Source organism: Somniosus microcephalus, chromosome 9 (genome assembly GCF_052327205.1).
Source record: "Somniosus microcephalus isolate GS21.2 chromosome 9, FLI_Smic_1.0, whole genome shotgun sequence".
Lineage (NCBI taxonomy): Eukaryota > Metazoa > Chordata > Chondrichthyes > Squaliformes > Somniosidae > Somniosus > Somniosus microcephalus.
The window spans coordinates 229,596,429-229,622,775 of NC_140995.1; the positions used below are offsets into that span (position 1 = coordinate 229,596,429).

The window sequence follows — 26,347 nt, forward strand, 5'->3', positions numbered from 1 at the left end:
ACGCAGAGAAGTGTGAAGTGATGCATTTTGGTAGGAAGAATGAGGAGAGGCAATATGAACTAAATGGTACAATTTGAAAGGGAGTGGAGGAACAGCGACCTGGGGCTGTACGTAAACAAATCTTTGACGATGCCAGGACAAGTTGAGAAGGTTATTTAAAAAGCATATGGGGTCCTTAACTTTAAACGGGCATAGAGTACAAAAGCAAGGAAGTTATGCTAAACCTTTCTAAAACACTGGTTAGGCCTCACCTGGAGTATTCTGGGCACCACACTTTAGGAAGGATGTCACGGCCTTGGTGAGGGTGCAGAGGAGATTTACTAGAATAATACCCAGGATGAGGGACTTTAGTTACACGGGGAGACTAGAGAAGCTGGGATTGTTCTCCTTGGAGCAGAGAAGGTTACGGGGAGATTTAATAGAGGTGTTCAAATTAATGGAGAGTTTTGATAGAGTAAATAAGGAGAAACTATTTCCACTGGCTGAAGGGTCGATAACCAGAGAACATAGATTTGCGGTAATTGGCAAAAGAGCCAGAGGTGAGATGAGATTTTTTTTTTTTAATTTTTTACACCGCACGTTGTTCTGATTTAGAATGAACTGCCTGAAAGGGTGGTGGAAGCAGATTCAATAGTAACTTTTAAACGGGATTTGGATAACTACATGAAGGGGAGAAAATTGCAGGACTATAAGAAAAGAGCAGGGGAGTGGGACGAATTGGATAACTCTGCCACAGAGCCAGTAGAGTCATGATGGGCCGAATGTCCTCCTTCTGTGCTGTAAGAGTCTATGGCAGTGCACCTTGACCTAGTATTTGCAAAGGATCCAGATGATGTACAGGAAATGGAAGCACCCCTGGGGAACAACGACCACAAAATGATAACATTCACCATGATTTAGGAGTCAGAAATACCTCAGACCAGGAGCCATGAATTGAGGAAACAAGTAAATCAAATTTATTGATCAGTGGGACTACCCTCGCTTGGTTCCACTGTTACCTGCCCGATTGTATCTCTTCCCGCTCCCACACTATTTCCTCCTGATTCCCCGATAGATCTATCCTTGGTTCCCCCCTTCCTCATCTACGCACTGCCCCTTGGTAACATCATCTGCAGACATGGGGTCAGCTTCCACATGTACGCTGACGACGACGACACCCTCCAATATCCAGTCTTGGAGGAACCGCAATTTCCTCCACCTAAGCCTTGGCAAGATTAAAGCCATCGCCTTTCACCCTGCCACAAGCTCCATACCCTTGCTATGGATTTAATTGCCCTCCGCAGATGATTTCTCTGGCTAAACTAGACTGTTTTCAACCTTGAACCCCTATCACCTCATATTTAAAAATTCTCTTTCTAATCGAGGTAATCAGATTATGAAAGGTAGACAGAGAGAGTGTTTCCACTTGTGGGAAGAGCAAAATTAGAGGCCATCAATATAAGATGGTCACCAAGAAATCAGATGGGGAATTCAGAAGAGTTGAGAATGTGGAACTTGCTACCACAGGGAGTGTTTGAGGCGAATAGTATAGATGCATTTAAGGGAAGGCTAGATAAGCAAATGAGGGAGAAGGGAATAGAGGGTTATGCTGATAGTTAGTTGAGGGATGATGGGGGGAGGCTCGAGTGGAGCATAAACGCCGGCATGGACTGGTTGGGGCGAAAGCGTGTTTCTGTGCTGTATATTCTATGTAATTGTGTTTAAATCCCTTCATGGCCTCGCCATTCCCCTTATCTGTAACCTGCTCCGGGTCTACTTTGTCCCATTGCCCCAAATTCTGTTCCTCTGACTCTGACTAGGTTGAGCAGGTTGGGCTCATTGGAGTTTAGAAGAATGAGAGGTGATCTTGTTGAAACATATAAGATACTGAGGGGCTCGTCAAGGTAGATGCAGGGAAGATATTTCCCCTCCATGGGGGAAATCTAGAACTAGGGGGCATAGTTTCAGAATAAAGGGTTGCCCATTTAAAACTGAGATGAGGAGGAATTTCTTCTCTCGGAGGGTTGTAAATCTGTGGAATTCTCTGCCCCAGAGAGCTGTGGAGGCTGGGTCATTGAATATATTTAAGGTGGAGATAGACAGATTTTTGAACAATAAGGGAGTGAAGGGTTATGGGGAGCGGGCAGGAAAATGGAGCTGAGCCCAAGATCAGATCAGCCATGATCTCATTAAATGGCGGCGCAGGCTCGAGGGGCCAAATGGCCTACTCCTGCTCCTATTTCTTATGTTCTTATGCATTTCCCCCCTCTCCCTTTGCCCTACCATTGGTTGCTGCCCCTTTAGCCACCTGGGCCCCATGCTTTGAATTCTGTCTTTGAATCCCTGCTGGCTGGAAGCTTCCTTCAAGCTGCTCCTTAAAACCCACCTCCTTGACCAAGCTTTTGGTCACCCTTCCTCAACACTTAAGTGGAGGATAAGTGCCATACCTTTAATGATATGATATGCCGAATGTGCGGGATAGATTCATATCAAAACCAATAAGCTCAGACTTCACCCATAATGAATAAATAAACAAATTAAAACTGAGATAAAAAGGAAATCTAACCTCCTGTAGAGAAAAGGGAAGGGGTTCACTGGGAAGAAAATACAGAAACAAATTAAGAGTGATCAGTAGGGCAAAGAGATAACTGGAGAAAAGCATAGCAACAGAACCTAAACATACAGTAAAAAAACTCTGTTATAATAAGAGGGCAGCAGAGAAGAGTTGAAAATCATAAAAGATGCAAACAGAATCAAAACTAAGGATGAGCACAAATATTCTGAATAGTTACTTCCAAGTATTCACAAGGGAAGACTTGAGCAACGTGCCCTCCCCAAACACATAACCAAAGTACAATCATCAACCTCAACATTATTGAAATGAAAGTCCTAAACAGACTGAAAGGACTCGAAACAAATTGCCAAGAATAGATGGTATTTACCCCAGAGAGCTGAGAGAGACTAGAGAGATGTGTGAAGCACTGACAATCAGTGAGAGTCACTGAACACTGGCAACTACAGACCCATTCATCTCCCCTCCATTCTGTTTAAAATGATGGAATTAATTATCGGATAAAATGAAGTATTATCTGTACAATAATTAACTAGTAAACCGTAGCCAACATGGATTCAGACAGGGAAGATCCTGCCTGACAACTACTTCAAGGAATTAACATTCCCGTGGAACCGTAGTTAAACCCCAAGGACGTAGGCAAAAAATAGTTACAGATGAATTTGGATCTGTTTGGAGACCGGTCACCAGTGGTGTCCCATTGGGACCGTTGCTCTTTACTATTTTTATTAATGATCTGGATGTAGGTCTGCAAATTTATAGATGATACCAAGATCTGTGCGAGTATTAGGACTGTAGGCGATGCTCGTCTGCTTCAAACGGATCTTAATGTGTTGGGAGATTGGGCTCATGACTGGCAAATGATGTATAACTTGGATAAGTGTGGTGTTGTGCATATGGGCTGGGCGAATGCTCATCATTTGTACACCCTTCAGGGAAAAACATTAAAGAAGGTGGAGATGGAAAGAGATTTAGGCATTCTAGTGCAAACATCTTTAAAGGTACACGAGCAATGCGTGTAGCGCTAGCTAGAGCAAATAGGGTGTTGGGGTGTATCCATAGGACAATTGAGTATAACTCAGGCAGCACTTGGAATATTGTGTCCAGTTTTGTTCTCCTCACATGGTGGGTGATATTGAGGCTTTGGAAATGGTGAAGAAGCGGACCAGTAGACTAATTCCCAGTTTAAAGCATCTTAGTTATCAAGATAAGCTAAAAGAGTTGGGTCTCTACACTTTAGAGAAGAGTAGACTTAGAGGTGATCTGATTGAGGTTTATAAGATAATGAAGGGAATGGATTATGTTCCAGTTGACAGTTTATTTCCATTAAATAGGTTGGGGAGGACCAGGGGTCACAAATTTCAGTTGTATAAGGCTGGATCTAGGTTAGATGTCAGGGGGTGGTTCTTGTCCCAGAGAATAGTGGACCTCTGGAACAGGCTGCGGTCTCGTGTGATGGATGCTGATTTGCTGAATTCCTTCAAGTGAAAGCTGGACCTGTTTCTGGCTGGGGCGGACATCACTTCTTTCAGAAGGTAGGTACTGCAGGGACTCAGGGCCAGAGTGATCTCCTGGACTAGTTTCGATCACTTAGATGGGTCAGAGAGCAATTTCCCAGATTTCTTTTCCCCAAAATGGCCTGGGTTTTTAATTTTTTTTTAATCTCTCTCAGGCGACCACATGGTTTCGGGTGGGGTGGAGAGTGTATATTGTGATACACAAGGTATCGCAATTGTGTGGGACAGGCTTGATGGACCAGAGGGTCTTTACCTGTCCGTCATTGTTCGTAAGACATAGTGTACTTAGACTTGCAAAAGACATTTGACAAAATCTCATGAAAGGCTATTGGTCAAACTCAAAAGCTGTGGGGGTTCAGGATAAACCTGGGAATGAATAAGAATCTGGCTAAAATGTAGAAAGCAACGAGTACTTGTCAGAAGAGTTTGCCTGGGGGAGAGGGTGGGCGTGCTGAGTGGGGTGCTCCAGGGCTTGGTATTGGGACCACTGCTGTTTCTCATTTGCATTAGTGACCTAGACTCCGACTCACTGCATCGTGGTCAAATTTGCTGATGCCAAACTGGGGCAGTGGAATTGTAGGAAGCAGCTCAGAAGTTAGAGTTGGACAAAATAAGTATGTGGGCAAATAAATAGCAGATGAAATTTAATGCAGAAAGTACAAAGTAATCCATTTGGAAGGGAAAATGAGCAACACGTAATTCATGAATAGCATTGACATAGCTAAAGATGGAAAGCGACCGAGGATCTTAGTTGACTTGATAGTGTCCAACCAATGCAGAGCAGCAATTAACAAAGCCATGAATCAACACAAGCGGAACTATCAAGGGCTTTTATAAGCATATCAGTAAAAGTGTAATCAAAGAACCGGTGTGGGACCACTTTGAGACATCTTGGAGAGCGAGAGAATGGCGGGGATGCTTAATTATTTTGCTTTCGTTTTTACAGAGGAGCTGAAAGTAGAACTGTAGGAGGAGGCTGTGGAAGGGCTACTACTGGGAAAAATGTTCAAAAAGGACATATTTAAAATTAATAAGTCTAAAAGTAAGAATTTCACCATGTAATCATCCCAAAAATAATGAGAGGTTGGGGAGGAGATTAGAGGCACTAACCATAATTTTCCAAATCTCTTTGGAAATAGGATTTGTGCCAAAGCATTAGAGGAGGGCAAATGTTGCACCTCTGTTTAAAGATAGAATGGGATAAGTCAAGAATTTACAGTTCAGTTTGTCTTGCCTCAGTTATAGGTAAACCTCAAGGTACTAATGCAAGACGATATTGGTGAACGCTTGGCTAATCGGTATGGAATTGTAAAGGGCAGGTACTGCTTGACTAGTTTAATGGGATTTTTTGAAGAAAGCATTAGGTAGATAAAGGGAATGCAGTGGATTATGGCTGTGTAAATTTGAACAGGTGACAGACACTTACTAAAAATAAATGAAGGCAAATAATTTCCTACATTACAACAGTGACTACCCTTCAAAAAAAAGTTATTCATTGGCTGCAAAGCCCTTTGGGACATCCTGAGGTTGTGAAAGGTGCTATATAAATGCAAGTTCTTTCTTTAATGGGATTATGCTGTATGGATAATGATCTCTGTGACAAAGCAGGCAAGAGGGTAGATGGATGTTTTTTGGATTGGCAAAATGTGGATATTGGTGTGCTCCAGGGACCTGTGCTGGGACCCCCATCTTTTCCATTTATATATGTTTTGGAGGAATGATATTGCATTTTGCTGGGCCCAAATGAATGACTTGAAGATTGTAAGAAAGAGAACTTTCATTTATATAGCATCTTTCACGACCTCAGGATGTCACAAAGTGCTTTACGGCAAAGTACATTTGAAGTGTAGTCACTGTTCTCGTATATGACATCCAGCAGCCAGTTTTTGCACAGCAAGCTCCCACAAACAGCAATGTGCTAATGACCAGATAATCTCTCTTAATAATATTGGTTGAGGGATAAAAATTGGCCAGGACCAAGAGAATTCATCTGCTCTTCTTTGAAATACCTGTAGTACCATGGGATCTTTTAACGTCCACCTGAGAGAGCACCTTATCTGAAAGACGGCACCTCGAAGGCAGCACTCCCTCAGCACTGCACTGGAGTGACAGCCTGGATTATGTGCTCAAGTCTCTGGAGTGGGACTTGAACCCACAACCACCTGACTCGGAGGCGAGAGTGCCACTACTGAGCCAAGGCTGACACCTACAAGGAGGACATAGGGTTGCGGAGGGAACAGATAAGTGGTGGATACAGTTCAATGCAGAGCAATGTTTAGTACATTTTGGGCAGGCAGGTGTAAGGAGGGGTAGCGAAAGAACAGTGAAAGGAAATCCAGCCTAAATGGTAAGGAACAGAGATATCTACGGATGCAAACACCCACATTTTTAAAGGTGGGAGTGTAGGTAGAAAAGGCAAATGGGATCCATACACAGAGGCATCAAATATAATTGCAAGAAAATTATGTTGAACTTGTGTAAGAATTTGGTTAGGCCGTAGTTGGAGTATTGTGTGCAGTTCTGGGCACCCCATTATATGATGGTTATTAAAGCCTTGAATGGGTATAGTGCAGATTAACTAGCATCGTACCAGGAATGAGAGGTTATAAGTTATGATGGGGAAAAACTCAAATTGCCTTTTTTATTGGACAGAGAAGTTAAGGGGATGATCTAATAATTTTCAAGATTGTGAACATAACATAAGAAATAAGAGCAGGCGTAGGCCATACGGCCCCTCGAGCCTGCTCCGCTATTCAATAAAATCATGGCTGATCATTGACCTCAACACTTTCCTGACCGATCTCCACATCCCTATGTACGAAAGGCTGATATTTAAAGATATTTAGTAGACGCGAATTTATATATATAACCATTGACCAAATAATATTACCCATAATTACTCCTGGGTAACTAAAAAGCTAAAACTTGTTCAGAATGCAGCTGCAAGGTCAGTCAAAAGCAGTTTTGATAAACAGCTACAGACTGCAAGTGAAGGTTAAATTGCTTAAAAAAAAAAAAAATGATGCTAAGTAGAAATTAGAATTCGCTTACCAAACCTAATTGCAACAATATTTAAAGGATAATTAGTATAAGGACATAAAATGAGAGAGATCATGGAAGTTATGGTATTTATCTGGTAGATTTAAGTGAGATAGTCTGGATACCTCAAGACTAGTGAAACAGCGCTGATATGGGTCCTTGGTATAAAGGCCTTGTACGAGGGAGGCAGGAAATGAAAGAGATATGGTCAATTCCAATGGGGTGAAAAACTATAAACAAGATAACAAGACAGCAGGATAGGAAAAATACTGGAAAGGCGGGATGCTACTTTAGTCTGAGTGACGATGGTATTTTGACCATTAGAACCAATTTTAAAAAGGTGATTTTGTTAGACCATATATGGACACTGGCCAAACCAACTTTTGATGATAAAGGGTTAAAACCTCAATACTCAAAGAACAACTTTACACAGACGTACTGCGAGAACAAAGGAACAGACTTAAGACAACGTCATCTGTGTCCAAGAGGTTCCAGAGACCAAGGACTGCGAGCTACTCGTTAAAACTATTGCCTTTTGTTAAGTATTGATTACGCTGTAAGCTTAATAAATCTTGATCTATTGCTCCAACATACTGTTGGTGTCTTGTCTAAAAACTCGGAGATCAAAAGATCTTACACCTTGATTCCCGTAGAGTCCAAAAATCTAACTATCTCAGCCTTGAATATCCTCAAAGACTTTGGAATTCTCTGCCCCAGAGGGCTATGAATGCTAAGATTCACAACTCTCTGAATGAAGAAATTCCTCTCATCTCAGTCTTAAATGGCCGACCCCTTATCCTGAGACTATGCTCCCTAGTTCTAGACTCTCCAGCCAGGGGAAACAACCTCTCAGCATCTACCCTGTCAATCCCCTTCAGAATCTTGTATGTTTCAATGAGATCACCTCTCATTCTTCTAAACTCCAGAGGTTATAGACCCATTCTACACAATCTCTCATCATAGGACAGCCCTCTCATCCCAGGAATCTATCTAGTGAACCTTCGTTGCACCGCCTCCAAGGCAAGTATATCCTTCCTTAAAGAGACCAAAACTGTGCACAGTACTCCAGGTGTGGTCTCGCCAAGGCTCTGTACAATTGTAACAAGACTTCCTTACTCTTATACTCCAACCCCCTTGCAATAAAGGCCAACATGCCATTTGCCTTCCTTATTGCTTGCTGTACCTGCATGCTAGCTTTCTGTGTTTTTTGCATGAAGACATCCAAATCTCTCTGAACACCAACATTTGAAAGTTTCTCACCATTTAGAAAATGTTTCTGTTCTTCCTACCAAAGTGAATAACTTCACATTTCCCTACATTATACTCCATCTGCCACCCTATTGCCCACTCACTTAGTCAATCTACATCTCTTTGCAGTCTCTTTGGGCAGGATTTTCATTGGGCCATGGAGTTGGGGGGGGTTAAAATCCCGAAATCAGGGGTCCCGACCCCATCCTGCACCCAAACCCGCCTCCATGCCAGTTTCAAAGGAGGCGAGTACCCGCCTACCCGAGGCGGGAAGGGATTAGTGCCAATTAACTGCCTGTTAAAAGGCAGTTTTTAGCCTAATCCCTATTTTTAAGGTTGAAGTGTGGGATTCCCGACGGCTCCAAACCACGCCAAGTTAGAGGAGGCGGGCCGTCGGGTTGAAGGACTTGGAGGGGTCGAGATGTCAGTGTTCAAGTTAGTGATGTGTGCATGAGTGCAAAGGTAAGTGTGTTTGGTGTGTCTAAAGTGATTAAAGAAGTTTAAATTACCTTTTCTTACCTTTTCAGCCTTCCTTCCTTTAGGTCTCGGGAGTCCCTCATCTCACTGGCACAGAAAGCAGAATGGCTGCGAACTGTCAAAAGTGACAGCCTGCAGCTTTCTGTGCAGGAGAGATTTCTAACTCAGTCTGTGGAGAAGGACTCAGGTTAGAAGTAAGACTGTCAGTATTTGACAGCTTCAAACAGCTGTGAAACAGATATTTCATCTATCAAAAGCTCTCGACAGATGAAATTTCAGTCTGTGACGTCACCTGTTGCCGGGTGGCCGTTAATTGGCCTGCTGAGCCCGCTGGGCAGGCTCAACAAGGTCAATCAAGTTAAAATCGCATGGATTGGCCACATTTCGATGGAGGCGGGACTACAACCCTGACGGTTGTAGTCCCGCCTCCTACCCGACTCCTGAATGAAAATCCAGCCCCTTGTGTTCTCCTCACAGCTTACTGTCCCACCTAGCTTGGTATCATCAGCAAACTTGGATACATTACACTCGGTTCCTTCATCTGGGTCATTAATATAGATTGTAAATAGCTGATGCCCCAACACTGATCCTTGCGACACCCCACTAGTTACAACCTGCCAACCTGAAAAAGGATCCGTTTATCCCTACTCTGTTTTCTGTCTGTTAACCAATCCTCTATCCATGCTACTTTTTTTTTACCCCCAACCCCATGAGCCATGAAAGTTTAGAGAGGGTAAATAATGAGATTGATTCCACTGGTTTGCACATTGGTAGTGGGGAGGGGTAGCCTGAGGAATCATTAGAAGGGGGAAGTTAGAAGAAATTTTTCCAGACTGTTATTAGAATGTGAATTGCCATTGAGGTAGACTGTAATATTGTTCAAAAGGAATAGGAAAAGCATTTGAAAATGATGATATAAAATGATGCTTCTAAAAGGCGTTTGATAAAGTGCCACATAATAAGCTTGCCAGCAAAGTTGAAGCCCATGGAATAAAGGGGACAGTGGCAGCATGGATATGAAATTCGCTAAGTGACAGGAAATGGAGAGTAGTGATGAACGGTTGTTTATCGGACTGGAGGAAGGTACACAGTGGTGTTCCCCAGGGGTCGGTACTAGGACCACTGCTTTTCTTGATATATATTAATGACTTAGACTTGGGTGTACAGGGCACAATTTCAAAATTTGCAGATGACACAAAACTTGGAAGTATAGTGAACAGTGAGAAGGATAGTGATCGACTTCAAGAGAACATAGACAGGCTGGTGGAATGGGCAGACACGTGGCAGATGAAATTTTAACGCAGAAAAGTGCAAAGTGATACATTTTGGCAGGAAGAACGAGGAGAGGCAATATAAACTAAAGGGTACAATTCTAAATGGGGTGCAGGAACAGACGCACCTGGGGGTATATGTGCACAAATTGTTGAAAGTGGCAGGGCAGGTTGAGAAAGCGGTTAAAAAAGCATACGGGATCCTGAGCTTTATAAATACAGGCATAGAGTACAACATCAAGGAAGTTATGATGAACTTTTATAAAACACTGGTTTGGCCTCAACTGGAGTATTGTGTCCAATTCTGGGCACCGCACTTTAGGAAGGACGTGAAGGCCTTAGAGAGGGTGCAGAAAAGATTTAAGAGAATGGTTCCAGGGATGAGGGACTTCAGTTGCATGGATAGACTGGAGAAGCTGGGGTCGTTCTCCTTGGAGCCGAGAAGGTTGAGAGGAGATTTGATGGAGGTGTTCAAAATCATGAGGGGTCTGGACAGAGTAGATAGAGAGAAACTGTTCCCATTGGCGGAAGGGTCGAGAACCAGAGGACACAGATTTAAGGTGATTGGCAGAAGAACCAAAGGCGACATGAGGAAAAACTTTTTTGCGCAGCGAGTGGTTAGGATCTGGAATGCATTGCCTGAAAGGGTGGTGGAGGCAAATTCAATCGTGGCTTTCAAAAGGGAATTGGATAAGTACCTGAAGGAAAAGAAATTGCAGGGCTACAGGGAAAGGGCGGGGGATTTGGACTAGCTGAGGTGCTCTTGCAGAGAGCCGGCACGGGCTTGACTGGCCGAATGACGGCCTCCTGTGCTGTAACCATTCCATGATGGAGTATAGGCTGTGAAATGGGAGTAGAGTAAACACATCCAGTTGAAGCAAAGACATACAATGCTTTGAATGGCCCCTTCTTGTGCTGAAACTTCTATAATTGTAAGATTCAAACTTGGGACCATCTGTATACTTCAACATCATATCATCCATTTTATTTACACACCAAGGAACTGAGGAACTTAGAAGATGGTGGTTGTTTTAAGGCTCAGATTGTGTTATTTGATCCTTAATCACTCTCTATTCATTATTCTCTGTGGCTGCAGTTATTATTTCTCTGTATTTAACTGCAGATTACTGAAATTTAGTCTTGCTATGGCATCACCCTTTTAAATCTTCAACAAGGATGTTCCTGCTTGGGATGTTATGGCCATTGTTGTCTTGGCATTGATGTTAAAAATTAAGTAGAAACCAACAAAACTACCCAGCAAATCCATAGTATGATGTGATTACCAGGCTATGATTACACTTCGCTCAGATGGCTCGCTGAGTTCCATTTATCCATATGTTCTGCAAGAATAACCCAGGTTTTCAGGACTTTCAAGGGCATGATGTATCTTGACTTTGATGTACAGTGGTCATTCTTCAGGTTAATTGGTCTGCAGGATGTGTGTCACCCTGTGCATTACACATCACAGTCTGGTTGTGACTACATTGTAGGCTTGGAAACAGGAATCTAGCGTATCCATGAAGAAATCCAATGGTGTTGGTAAGGTGGTCATATTTCTGTCCAACTGGGGTATGTTGCTGCATACGAGCACGTTTGTTTTTATGCCATTTGTTTTTTGTCAGTGCAGAAGCTCATTACCATTCCACCAAAGCAAGCTACTGAGAACAGTATACAGTTTTGCCTGATTTGAAATGCAGACACACTTTTTTCCCCGTAGAGGCACTCTACTTACTCAGCGTGCTTGGGTGCAGATTTGCAAGAGTTCAGGTTTACGAGCAAGAGATTAACCAGCTATAACCACATCGTTTACTAGCATAGAGCACTAATGAGCTTCCTACTGTTTGTCCAGCAAGGATCACCATAAGGGATTCATTTGTAGGCTTATCTGGAACCAAGTAAGATTAATCAGGAATCCCAATGTTAATTGGATAGGCCAGTTTAAGCATACCTAAAACCTTAGCAGCAGAATAATAAGTTAAGTTACCTATTATGTCCCTGGCCTTATAAAATGGTCCATCGTAACATGGGAGATTTAGCTTTGTTTTTAAACATGATTTTATTCCCTGCAGAATTCTCAGAGACTTCAATGCCTGCAAGTGTCAGGGCTGTATATTCAGTGGAGAGCCTCAGCGATCTGCGAACAGTGAGTTTCTCCATGCTTCAAACTGGACTGTGAGCTATGCCCCTGATCCCCACAACATTTACTGGTAAGCTGATGCTTTGTGCTGGTCTTAATAGCAGGTAACCTTTATGGCCCTGCTTTCAAACCTGAATTATAAATTAAATTCACCACTGGGTGGTCAGTCACATATTCAGAGAGCTGGCAGGGCTGCATTAATTTTTTATCCCTATTTGTGATGAGCCTTCCTGAACTGCTACAGTGCATGTGGCTGTTGCCAGTGGGGTTCAGCAGGGCTCATTACTGGGTCCTTTGCTTTTTGTGGTATATAGCAATGATTTGGACTTGAATGTAGGAAGTATGATTAAGAAGTTTGCAGATGATGCAAAAATTGGCCGTGTGGTTGATAATGAAGAAGAAAGCTGTAGACTGCAGGAAGATATCAATGGACTGGTCAGGTGGGCAAAACAGTGGCAAATGGAATTCAGTCCGGAGAAGTGAGGTAATGCATTTGGGGAGGGCAAGCAAGGCAAGGGAATACACAATAAATGGTAGGACACTGAAGTTCAGAGGGACCTTGGAGTGCATGCCCGTAGATCCCTAAAGGTAGCAGGACAGGTAGGTAAGGTGGTTAAGAAGGCATATGGGATACTTGCCTTTATTAGCCGAGACATCGAATATAAGAGCAGGGAGGTTATGCTTGAACTGTATAAAACACTAGTTAGGCCTCAGCTGGAATACTGCGTGCAGTTCTGGTCACCACATTACAGGAAAGATGTGATTGCACTAGATGGGGTGCAGAGGAGATTTACGAGAATGTTGCCTGGGCTGGGGAATTTTAGCTTTGAGGAAAGATTGGATAGGCTGGGGTTGTTTTCATTGAAACAGAGGAGGCTGAGGAGTGACCTAATTGAGGTGTATAAAATTATGAGGGGCCTAGATAGTGGATAGGAAGGATCTGTTTCCCTTAGCAGAAGGGTCAATAACATAAAACATAGAAACATAGAAGATAGGAGCAGGAGCAGGCCATTCGGCCCTTCGAGCCTGCTCCGCCATTCAATGAGATCATGGCTGATCATCCAAATTCAGTACCCTGTCCCTGCCTTCTCCCCAGATCCCTTTAGCCTTAAGAAATATATCCAACTCCTTCTTGAATATATTTAATGAACTGGCCTCCACCACCCTCTGGCAGAGAATTCCACAGGTTCACCACTCTCTGGGTGAAGAAATTCCTCCTCATTTCAGTCCTAAATGGCTTACCCCTTATCCTTAGACTATGACCCCTGGTTCTGGACTCCCCGGCCATCATAAACATCCTTCCTGCATCTAGGGGGCATAGATTTAAAGTAATTGGTAGGAGGTTTAGAGGGGATTTAAGGAGATTTTTTTTCACCCAGAGGGTGGTGGGGATCTGGATCTCACTGCCTGAAAGGATGGTAAAGGCAGAAACCCTGATCATATTTAAAAAGTACTTGGATATCATAGAATCATAGATAGGAGCAGGAGTAGGCTATTCGGCCCCTCGAGCCTGCTCCGCCATTCAACGCGATCATGGCTGATCATCCAAATTCATTACCCGGTCCTTGCTTTCTCCCCATACCCCTTGATCCCTTTAGCCTTAAGAAATATATCCAACTCCTTCTTGAATATATTTAATGAATTGGCCTCTACTGCCTTCTGTGGTACAGAATTCCACAGGTTCACCACTCTCTGGGTGAAGAAATTCCTCCTCATTTCTGTCCTAAATGGCCTACCCCTTATCCTTAGACTGTGACCCCTGGTTCTGGACTCCCCGACCATCGGGAACATCCTTCCTGCATCTAGTCTGTCCAGTCCTGTCAGAATTTTATAAGTTTCAATGAGATCCCCTCTCATTCTTCTAAACTCCAGCGAGTACAAGCCCAATCGACCCAATCTCTCCTCATACGTCATTCCTGCCATCCCAGGTATCAGCCTGGTGAATCTTTGCTGAACTCCTTCCATGGCAAGGACATCCTTCCTCAGATAAGGCGACCAAAACTGCACATGGTACTCAAGATGTGGTCTCACCAAGGCCCTGTACAACTGCAGCAAGACATCCTTGTTCCTATACTCTCATCCTCTCGCTACGAAGGCCAACATACCATTTGCCTTCTTAACCACCTGCTGCACCTGCATGTTTGCCTTCAGCGACTGGTGCACAAGGACACCCAGGTCTCGTTGCACTTCCCCTTCTCCCAATCTATTGCCATTCAGATAATCTACCTTCCTGTTTTTGCCACCAAAGTGGATAACCTCACATTTATCCACGTTATATTGCATCTGCCATGCTTCTGCCCAATCACCCAACCTGTCCAAATCATCCTGTAGTTTCTCAGCATCCTCCTCACAGCACACACGCCCACCCAGCTTTGTGTTGTCTGCAAATTTGGAGATATTACATCTAGTTCCCTTGTCTAGATCATTAATATATATTGTGAATAGCTGGGGTCCAAGGACCGATCCCTGCGGTACCCCACTAGTCACTGCCTGCCACTTGGAAAAAGACCCGTTTATTCCAACTCTTTGTTTCCTGTCTGCCAACCAGTTCTCTATCCAAGTCAATACCTTGCCCCCAATCCCATGTGCCTTAACTTTATACGCTAATCTCTTATGCGGGACCTCATCGAAAGCCTTCTGAAAGTCCAAATACACCACATCCACTGGTTCTCCCTCATCTATTTTACCAGTTACATCCTCGAAAAATTCCAGTAGATTAGTCGAGCACGATTTACCTTTTGTAAATCCATGTTTACTTTGTCCGATCCTGTCACTGTTTTCCAAGTGCTCTGCTATTACATCTTTTATAATGGACTCTAGCATTTTCCCCACTACCGATGTCAGGCGTTTCCTGTTTTCTCTCTACCACCCTTTTTTGAATAGTGGGGTAACACTATGCATTTGAAGTGCCCTAACCTGCAAGGTTACGGACCAAGTACAGGAAAGTGGGATTAGGGTGGATAGCTCTTTGTCGGCCAGCACGGACAAGATGGGCCAAATGGCCACCTGTGCTGTAAATTTCTATGATTGCATTAGGTAGGGAATTCCAGGGTTTTGACCCAGCAACAATGAAGAAATGTTGAGTGACTTGCAGGGGAAGTTGGAACTGGTGGTGTACCCATGACATTGCTGCTCTCGTCCTTCTCTGGTACAGATTGAGGAGCTGAGATGCTGTTGAAACAAGCAGGCTTTTGACCAGACTGTGGGACTGCTCTCCCAATGTGGACACCAGTCTCCAAATGATGAAGAGGACTTTGCAAGATCAGTTGAGCAGGGACTGCCTAAGTCTTGCCCTGATCCACTGCCTGGGTCATTGACATTAGGCCCATCTGATATTTCTGTTTTGTAGTGGCTCTTTTGCAGCCTAGTGGCTTGCTAGGCCACTTCAGAGGACATTGAGTAAATCACGTATTGTGAACTGGCATTAAATGTAGGCAAGACTGGATAAGAGTGGCAGAGTCTCTTCCATTAGTGAACCAGTTAGTTTTTATGATTATTCGGCTTCTTTGGTAATTTTTCTGGTGCTAAGGAAAAAATGTAACAAGATTTATTGAATTCAATTTCACAGCTTCTCGGTAGGATTTGGAGTCACGACTCTGGGTTGTTGGTCCAGTATTCTAACCACTAGGCTACTGCAACCTCCACCCAGGCCTCAACAATGTTGGTAGATCTCTGTTACTGCTCCTTCCTTTGTTGGAGAACTGTCTGGTCTGCCATAGATAAGATTAAGAATGCAGTGGACTGAGAAGCTGCAGGTGCAAGCTCACATCCCACGAGTCTGTGTCCCTGGGGAAACAAATCAAAGATAAATACACAAATGTGCAATAAAACAAAGCAGTGGGGGTTTTTTTCTGCTATCTTTATCTTAAAGCATTTGATGTAACATCCCCACTGGGAGCAGCCCAGATTCACCCCGAGCAAGAGGTTTGGCATTCAAACATGAAAGGCACCAGAACTAGGGGGCATAGTCTCAGGATAAGTGGTCGGCCATTTAAAACTGAGATGAGAAATGTCTTCACTCGGAGGGTTGTGAATCTTTGGAATTCTCCACCCCAAAGGTCTGTGGATGCTGAATCATGGAGTATATTCAAGGCTGCAATATAGATTTTTGGACTCATGGGGAATTAAGGGATATGGGGATAGGGCAGGAAAGTAGAGTTGAGGTCGATGATCAGCCATGATCTTATGGAATGGCGGAGCAGGCTCGAGGGGCTAAATGGCCTACTCCTTCTAATTTTTGTGTTCTTGTATCTAAGACAGGAACCCTTATGAAAAGAAATGCAACATACTATGTCCTGTACTGTGGGTCCCAGTGTAGTGGAAGGCAAGTGTTGATATTGGAGGTAAGATTATTTCCTTTGCCTCAATTGGAGTATGCTCATTGCTAGAACTTGTCGGTCAATGGCTCACTTCCACTTTGCAGCCTGTTAAATCTGCCAATATGCTGTGCTGCTGGCAGATTGATGTGGCTTCCTGGAGTACAGCAAATTTATATCCGCTACAAAGGACAAATGGCCACCACCCAGCAGGTTTTGGTACCAAGACTGATTGACCAAGGCACACCCACTGCTAACGCCTCCGCACGGGAGGCTCCCAGCCACAGCTGTGGTCAGTCTAGGAATTGGATAGACTCGGAGAAGGGCAGAGCAGGAGGAATGGGGTGGGCAGGGAGAGGATACCCAGAATTTGGGAATCAGGCAGGCAGATCAAATATCAGCAATTGGGCAGAAGTTAGATAATTGCCTTTGCCTCAGTCGGAGTGGGCTCGTTACCAGAACTTGCCAGTCAGTGGCTCATATCCACTTACCAGCCAGTTAGTGGGCAGGTGGGTACTTGCAGGCAGGACGTCAGGTAGTTTGCTGGGATAATTGGGGATAGGCCAAATCCATCCGTCTTGTTTTGCTCAAATATTTCACTCAGTCAGCAGGTGTGTCCCGATGCGAGCTGGGTAGCCTGAATGTACCATTATAGTAAATCGAATCTTTTTATTGACACAGGGAGCACTTGTCATTGAGGGGGATTTCATGGTGGCTCCGCTGCTTCATCATCAACTGTATCCTTTTTCTTCTGCTCTTCTTCTTGACCACTCCTGCTATTATCATTACGACAATGGACAAGTTCAATGTTACAAAGCCTGTTGAATATTTAAATGTGAGTTTTGCTATTTCAATTACATTTTTAAAGTTTTTATTTTCTTCTACCCCCCACCCCCCCGTTCCAGGCTGAGTGAGGGGAATCACTGGCCTTTGCCAATGTAACTGTCATTCGAACATACAAAAAGGACAGGAATAGACCAGCTTGTTCATATTGCCTTCCCTATCCTGGAACTGACACCATCACCACCACGTGCCTGCTATCCAAGCCCGTCGTGATAGCTAAGGACCCTTATTCTAGTCATCAGTTGAGTGTTCCATCTCTGAACCTTTTCCAGGGCATTGATAGCCCTCACCATGTGAAGGGGCCAAAACTGTCAAGATATACATGTGGTTAAGGGTGTCTGACTCTCCTATTTATCTCCCGTTTGTGGAAATCCTAGAATTCAGAGCTATTCGGCCCATCGTGCATGGTGAAATGATGAAAGTCAATAATACCTGAGGCCTTTAAACCTCAGTGTGCTTCATCCTGTAATTCCTAAGAAAGCTCTGGCTGAGGAATGGCTTTTTGGCCGATTGAACCTCCCTCTCTTTCCACAGTCCAGAATGACTTATTTTAACACGAGTACAGCCAATGGTGGTTGAAGCGTATGACTACCTTTGGCTCCACTCCTTAGGGTGCACGTGCCTTTAGATTGGTAGTTGGGAGTCAGCGTCAGAATTCGCGCTATGCTGATCACTAATTACCACTTGACAGTGGTAAAACCTGACCTTTCAACTTCTTGACTCCACACATCAAAAACATTAAAATTTACTTGCTTTTATATTTTTGTCCCGGCAGAATCCAATTATAACGCAGTTTTTCCCAACGCTCCTGCTGTGGAGTTTCTCTGCGCTTCTCCCAACCATAGTTTACTACTCAGGATTTTTTGAAGCACATTGGACAAGGTATTTTCATTTACTTCTATATTTCTATTGTGGGTTTTAAATTTCCTTTAGAAGTTTTCTGTGCTAATGAAGTTTATAGGCCCCCAAACAGTAGTTGTAATGTAGGGCAGGGTATAAATCAAGAAATTAGAGGTGCATGTAACAAGGGTAATACAGTAATCATGGGGGACTTTAATCTACATATAGACTGGACAAACCAAATTTGCAGTAATAGTGTGGCGGATGAATTCATGGAATGTATACAAGATAGTTTTCTAGATCAGTATGTTGAGGAACCAACTAGGGAGCAGGCTATTTTAGATCTAGTATTGTGCAATGAGAAAGGGTTAATTAATAATCGCATAGTAAAGGGGCCTTTAGGGAAGAGTGACCATAATATGAAAGAATTTTATATTGAGTTTGAAAGTGATTTAGTTAAATCCGAAACTAGGGTCTTAAATCTAAACAAAGCAAACTACATAGGTATGAGGAGCAAGTTGGCTAAGGTAGATTGGAAAACGACATTAAATGGTATGACGGTAGATAAGCAATGGCTAGCATTAAAAGAATTAATACATAATTTACAACAAATATACATTCCTTTAAGGCACAAAAACCCCACTGGAAATGTGGTCCAACCGTGGCTAACAAGAGAAGTTAAAGATAGTATTAGATCAAAGGAAGAGGCTTATGATGTTGCCAAAAAGGGTAGTATGCCGGAGGATTGGGAGGATTTTAGAATTCAGCAAAGGAAGACCAAGAAATTGATAAAGGGAAAATAGAATGAGAGTAAACTAGCGAGAGACATAAAAACAGACTGTAAAAGCTTCAATAGGTTTGTAAAAAGGAAGAAATTAGTGAAAGTAAATGTGGGTCCCTTACAGGCTGAGACAGGAGAAATTATAATGGGGAATAAGGAAATGGCAGAGAAATTAAACAAATACTTTGTCTTCATGGAAGGAGACGCAAAAAACTTCCTGGAAATAGTGGAGAACTAAGGGTCTAGTGAGAATGAGGGACTCTGAGATTTAGTATTAGTAAAAAAAAAAAAGTACTGGAGAAATTAATGGGATTGAAAGCCGATAAATCCCCTGGACCCGATGGCCTACATCCTAGGGTTTTGAAAGAGGTGGCGATAGAGATAGTGGATGCATTGGTTGTCATTTTCCAAAGTTCCATAGATTCTAGAATGGTTCCTGCGGATTGGAAGGTGGCAAAATAAACCCCACTATTTAAGAAAGGAGGGGGAGAGAGAAAACGTGGAACTACAGACCAGTTAACCTGACATCAGTAGTGGGAAAAATGCTAGAATCTATTATTAAGGACATGGTAACAGGGCACTTAGAAAATAATAATAGGATTGGGCAGAGTCGACATGGATTTGTGAAAGGGAAATGGTGTTGGCCGTATCTGTTGGAATATTTTGAGATTGTAACTAGCAGAATAAATATGGGGATGTGGTATATTTGGATTTTCAGAAGGTATTCAATAAGGTGCCACACAAGAGTTTATTAAACAAAATTAGGGCTCATGGGATTGGGGGTAATATAGTAGCATGGATTGAGGATTGGTTAACGGACAGAAAACGGAGAGTAGGAATAAACGGGTTATTTTCAGGTTGGCAGGCTGTAACTAGTGGGGTTGCCGCAAGGTTCAGTGCTTGGGCCTCAGCTATTCACAATCTACATCGATGATTTGGATGAGGAGACCAAATGTAGTATATCCAAGTTTGCTGATGATACAAAGCTGGGTGGGAATGTAAGTTGTGAGGAGGATGCAAGGAGGCTTCAAGGGGATATAGCCAGGCTAAGTGAGTGGGCAAGAACATGGCAAATGGAATATAATGTGGAGAAATGTGAAGTTATCCACTTGGTAGGAAAAATAGAAAAGCAGAGTTTTTTAAATGGTGAGAAATTGGGAAATGTTGGTGTTCAGAGGGACCTGGATGTCCTTGTACACGAATCACTGAAAGTTAACATGCAGGTACAGCAAGCAATTAGGAAAGCAAATGGTATGTTGGCCTTTATTACAAGAGGATTTGAGTATAAGAGTAAAGACGTCTTACTGCAATTATATAGGGCCCTGGTGAGACCACACCTGGAGTATTGTGTACAGTTCTGGCCTCCTTACCTAAGGAAGGATAGACTTGCCATAGAGGGAGTGCAACATTGGTTCACCAGACTGATTCCTGGGATGGGGGGAATTGTCCTATGAGGAGAGATTGAGTAGACTAGGCCTATATTCTCTGGAGTTTAGAAGAATGAGAGGTGATCTCATTGAAACATACAAAATTCTGACAGGGTAGATACAGGGTAGATGCAGGGAGGATGTTTCCCTTGGTTGGGGAGTCTAGTACCAGGAGTCACAGTCTCAGCATAAGGGGTCGGCCATTTAGGACTGAGATGAGGAGAAATTTCTTCACTCAGTGAATCTTTGGAATTCTCTACCCAGAGGGCTGTGGAGGCTCAGCCGTTGAGTATATTCAAGACCAAGATTGATAGATTTTTGAATATTAAGGGAATCGAGGGATATGGGGATAGTGCAGGAAAGTCGAGATGAAGTAGATCAGCCATGATCTTATTGAATGGCAGAGCAGGCTCAAAGGGCCAAATGGCCTACTCCTGCTCCTATTTCTTATGTTACGTTCTATGTACCTATGTGTCAGCCATGATTCAGTTGGTAGCATCCTTGCCTCTGAGTCAGAAGGTTGCGAGTTCAAGTCCAACTCTAGAGACTTGAGCATAAAAATCTAGGCTGATGCTCTCAGTGCAGTGCTGAGGGAGTGCTGCACTGTCAGAGGTGCCGTCTTTCGGATGAGATGTTCAATGGAGGCCCTGTCTGCTTTCTCAGATGGACGTAGAAGATCTCATGGCACTATTTCGAAGAGGAACAGGGGAGTTAGCCCCGATGTCCTGGCCAATATTTATCCCTCAACCAACATCTCAAACAGATTATCTGGCCATTATCACATTGCTGTTTGTGGGAGCTTGCTGTGAGAAAATTGGCTTCCTTTTTTCCTACATTACAACAGTGACTGCACTTCAAAGGCACGTCATTGGTTGTAAAGCGCTTTGAGACGTCCAGTGGTCATGAAAGGCGCTATATAAATGCAAGTCTTTTTTTATGAAAATGTCATAAAACTTGCAGTTTGAATTCTCGCTGTGCTGTTTGTGCTGAGGTAACTATTCAAAGTTTGGGATCTGATCGTAACTGAATCATTTGAGATTTTTTTGGTGCACTTTTTGTTGTTGTCTTTAAATGAGCTGCCAGTGCCAGGGAACAGAATGTTTTTGAAGAGTTTTGCATTGTCAGAGGCACCATCCTTTCAGATGTTAAACCAAGGCCCTGACCACCTGCTCAGTTGGATATTATAATCCCATGGCACTATTCAGAGAAGTGCAGAGCGTTCTTCCCAGTGTCTTAACCAACATTCCTTCTTCAACAAATACCACCAAATAAAAACCGATTAACTAGCCATTTATCTAATTACTGTTGACGTGATCTTGTTGTGCACAGAATGACTACGACCTCTGCCTAAGGAAGGATATACTTGCCATAGAGGGAGTGCAACGAAGGTTCACCAGACTGGTTCCTGGGATGGGGGGGATTGTCCTATGAGGACATATTGAGTAGACTAGGCCTATATTCTCTAGAGTTTAGAAGAATGAGAGGTGATCTCATTGAAACATACAAAATTCTTAAAGGGCTTGACAGGGTCGATGCAGGGAGGATGATTCCCCTGGCTGGGGAGTCTAGAACCAGGGGTCACAATCAAAAACTGTGGAAGTGCTTGGAGACATTTTGAAGTGAAGAGGAGCCATATAAATACAAATAAGGCATGTCTGGATGCAGAGTAAAACTCTACTATAGGAGACGGAAAGTCACAGGAAATTCTTTCTTTCCAAATTGCTCCTCTATCTAAAACATGCAAAAATAAATGTATTCCCTTCATTAAAATAATGTTGCTTTTGCTGCCGCTCAGATCTGCCAATTCAGGTCTGCTCTCCTCCCAGCTATGTTGGACAACATCAGTTAAGGGAGGAGCTAGGTCCTGAGCAGCTCAGTTTACTTCAATACTGACTGACACCTTGGCGCAGCCTGGTAGCCAATCTGGAGATTGCCAATGCAAGAAAAGATCTCTACTGTCTGGATGGCTGCTGCTGCATTCTTGGCATGGAAACTGCATGGTTGATTCATTGGTGCTTCAGGACTCCATATCCAGGCCAAGGCTGGTATGCTGATCACTTGTGAGAGTTCTTGATATAGTCGTCGTACTCGCCCCCACTGAGTGCGATAGTTATGACGGTCTGAAATGGACTAACTCAAGTGACACTGAAAAGGTGAGGCGAAAGTCTAAGACCGAATCTTTACTCCTGTACCAATCTCTAACGTAATGGCCCATCTGCAGCTTACCTTCCTCTATCATTTCTCTGTTTCTCCCAACCCATGAAGTGACTCAGGTTGTCACCAGAGAGCGCCATTACTCTCTTTTGCACACCCAACTCAGTTTTTCAGATCATCGCTCATGCATTGCAGTGAGCTGGGTGACTTCACTTTCAGTTTTAACATCGTTCGGTGTACCTACGAGACGCTTGTGTTGAGTGAGGTAGGAGGTAATGGCCACCGAGAGTTTATTCAGTGGAGAATTAACCACACCATGCTACATGCTAAGAGTGGAAGTAAATATTCCATTTTAGCAGCTTAAGAGATGAGTGAATATGTTAATCAAAAGAATCACATTTGTGCCCAAAATGCAAAATATGAATCATGCTGGAGCCCGAGCGGTTACACCTAATGGGTGTTTAGATGGTGAAGGGAGAGGTTAAATCTAACGGGTGTTTAGATGGTGAAGGGAGAGGTTAAATCTAACGGGTGTTTAGATGGTGAAGGGAGCGGGCACATCTAATGGGTGTTTAGATGGTGAAGGGAGCTGTTGCATCTAATGGGTGTTACACTAGGGAAGGGAGCGGTCACATTTAATGGGTGTTAAACTGGGGAAGGGAGCGGTTACATTTAATGGGTGTTAAACTGGGGAAGGGAGCAGTTACATTTAATGGGTGTTACACCGGGGAAGGGAACAGTTAAATCTAATATGTTCAGCTGGTGAAGGTCAATACTGTTTTTCCTACATATCGTGGTAACCATCTGATCCAACTTAAACTTTGGCAGCATACACTTGCTGTCAAGCTTGACGACACTATCCATCTTTACAGACCCTTAATGCCAGTGTTGCAAGATAAGAATCTGATCTACATAATGCCTAAACCTCACTTTTCCATTTGGATTATAGCCCTCCTCCCCTCCGCCCCCCCCATCTCCAGTACTCTGATAAATGTTAGTTAATCAGGATTTCTGTGGTCTGCAGATAAAAATAAACCAATTTACAAATCTCTCTACCACAGCCAACTTAGTTATTCAGTAATTCATCATCCAAATAAACCAGTGCTTATAGCAAAAAAAATGTTGGTAATTAGATGGTTTATATAAAGGCTAATATTATTACTCCCAGCTTTCCATTATTCTGTTTATAAACCATCTGGACTCTTCGATTAAACTACAGCCCTGTGAACAACTCTGGATTCTTTTCTCTACTACCAACCGTCTCCTTAAACCTCTCCTTTGCCCCCTCCAACCTCACCTCCAACAAGTGCAAGCAGATCATTGACTTTTGTGTCAATAAGATTGAAGCTATCCGTTCAGCTGCCTCTGCTGCTTCCTTCTTCCCCTTGCTCACCAATAAAACCTCTCCCCAGCCTAAGCCCTGAAGCAACATCTTTCTCTAGTTTCTCTCCTATCTCCCCTGAACTTCCCTTCCTAGCCCCCATGCTAGGTGACATTGCAAATGGTTCCCTGTCCTCGGGTACTGTCCCTCGTCCTTTCAAAATTGCTGTCATCGCACTGTCAACAAAAAACACCCATGATCTCTCTCTCCCTGGAAACATCTCCAACCTCCCTTTCCTCTCTAGTCCTTGAACATGTTGTTGCTTCCCAAATCTGTGTCCATCTTTCCCGCAACTCCATGAATCTCTCCAATCATATTTCAGCCCCTGACACAACCGCAGAAGGGCCTTAACCAGTGTTGCAAAAGGATGTTTTGTGTGACTGACCATGGTGTATTATTCCTCCTCGACCTTTGCGGTCTTTGACAAGGTCAACCACACCATCCTCCTCCAGTACTTTTCCAGCTCAGTCTTGTTTATCAAATCGTAGTCGGAGTATCTCCAGCAATAGCTTCTCTTCGTGCCCCCTGCAGCATTGCCTCTGGAGTTCTGAGGATCCATCTTTGGCCCTCAACTTCATGATACCCCCGTCGTCAGAAAACGTGATCAACTCCACACTTACACTGACGACATCCAGCTCTACCACTTCACCATCTCTCTACTGCCTCTGTATTGGCAGATTGCTTGTTCGACATCCAGTCTTGGATGAAACAAAATCATCTTCGGCCCGTGTCACAAGCGGCATACACTTGCCACGATGCCATCGCTCTTCCCAGCCACTGTCTCGGGCTGATCCAAATTTTTATTTGACCCTGAGCCAACTTCCGACTCCATATTCTCTCCGCAGTGCTAAACTCTCCACCTCTAACATCGCCTGCCTCCAGCCCTACTTCAGCCCATCATGCATTTTATCCCCCCCCAATTCGCTCCTGGCTGGCCTACCATCCACCATCTTCCATAATCTACCGCTCATCCAAAACTCTGCTACCCATATTCTATCCTGCTCACCCGTTGTCCTTGACCTCACTGACATACATTTAGCGCCCACCTCAAATTTAAAATTCTCATCTTTGTGTTTAAATCCCTTCGTAGCCTCTTCCTCCCCATCTCTCTCTCTAGCCTTAGAACCTCTCTCCCTTCCGCTGATGACCCCATTCCTCTGACTCTGCTATCTTGTGCTTCCCCGTCTCTTCGCCCCACCATTGCTGTGCCTTAAGGCTCTGGAATTCCTTCCCGAAAACACAGTCTGCCACTTCACTTCTCTCTCTTCCTTTAATCCTCCTTAACATCCACCAAGCTTTTTGTCGCCCCTCCTAATATCTCTTCCTTTGGCTTGCAACCATTCAGCATCTACTGGCAGGTCACATAAGGAAGATTTTGAGTGCACTCTTGGAGACGTATGTGTAGGCTGGGCTGACTTGTCTCGCCCTCCAGATCAAAGAGAATAATGGGGATGTGTGGGTGGGTGTATATTAGTTAGAGGGGAGGAAGAAATTGAGGAGATGCACGTGGTTTTTTTTTTAAGGAAAGAAACTTTGCATTTGGATAACACCTTTCACAACCTCAGAACGTGCTAAAGTGCTTCACAGCCAATGAAGTTCTTAAGTATAATCACTGTTGAAATGTAGCAAACTTGGCAGACAGTTTGTGCACAGCAAGATCCCACAAATAGCAGTAAAATGGTGAGAAATTAATCTGTTTTGATGATGTTTAATGAGAGGTAAATATTAGCCAGGTCACCAGGCAAACTTCCCTGCTTTTCGAGAAGTTCCAGGGATCTTTTACGTCCACCCAAACGGTGCCGTCCTTTGGTTGAGAGAACATCTTGTCTGAAAGATGGCTGTCTCCGACAGTGCAGCACACCCTCCGTACAATTGTCGGCCTAGATTATATACTCAAGCCTCTGGGGCTTGAACCCACAACCTTCTGACTCATAGGTGAGTGTGCTACCACGGAGGCCTGCAAATTCTGTGTAGGTTTTAATCACTGCAACATCTCTTGCAGGTCAGGGGAAAATCGAACAACAATGCACAAATGCTACACCTTCCTTATATTCATGGTCTTAATTCTACCGTCACTGGGCCTCAGCAGGTGAGTTGGTTCTTGTGTTAAAAAGACGATTCAGTGTGCAGGAGCCCCAGCAATTCTCCACACACAGATACAGTCTGTGTTCTACCACTGTGGGGACAGTGTCGGCTCTTTGATGTAGAGGCAAGTACAAAGAATGGGGAGGGGTGGGACGTACTTATCTCTGTCACTGCTTTAGTGTAAGAGTATGTAAAAGGCATGAGGGGCACTCACCCAGGTGTCGGACCTTTCGTGTCAGGGTAAGCATGAGGAATCACCCCAACATTAATCCTCTTCAAA

At 43.7% G+C, this 26,347-nt stretch overlaps 1 protein-coding gene across 10 annotated transcripts in view; it reads left to right on the plus strand.

The window, feature by feature from the left end:
• Window positions 1–26,347, plus strand: part of LOC147113104 (mechanosensitive cation channel TMEM63B-like) — a 241,547-nt gene that overhangs the window by 152,835 nt on the left and 62,365 nt on the right. For all 10 annotated transcript variants that reach the window (XM_085997977.1, XM_085997968.1, XM_085997973.1 and 7 more), the window contains 4 exons: window positions 12,173–12,310; window positions 17,238–17,391; window positions 18,175–18,281; window positions 25,985–26,071. In XM_085997977.1, the coding sequence (XP_085854103.1) occupies window positions 12,173–12,310; window positions 17,238–17,391; window positions 18,175–18,281; window positions 25,985–26,071 (486 nt within the window). The remainder of the gene's footprint in view (window positions 1–12,172; window positions 12,311–17,237; window positions 17,392–18,174; window positions 18,282–25,984; window positions 26,072–26,347) is intronic.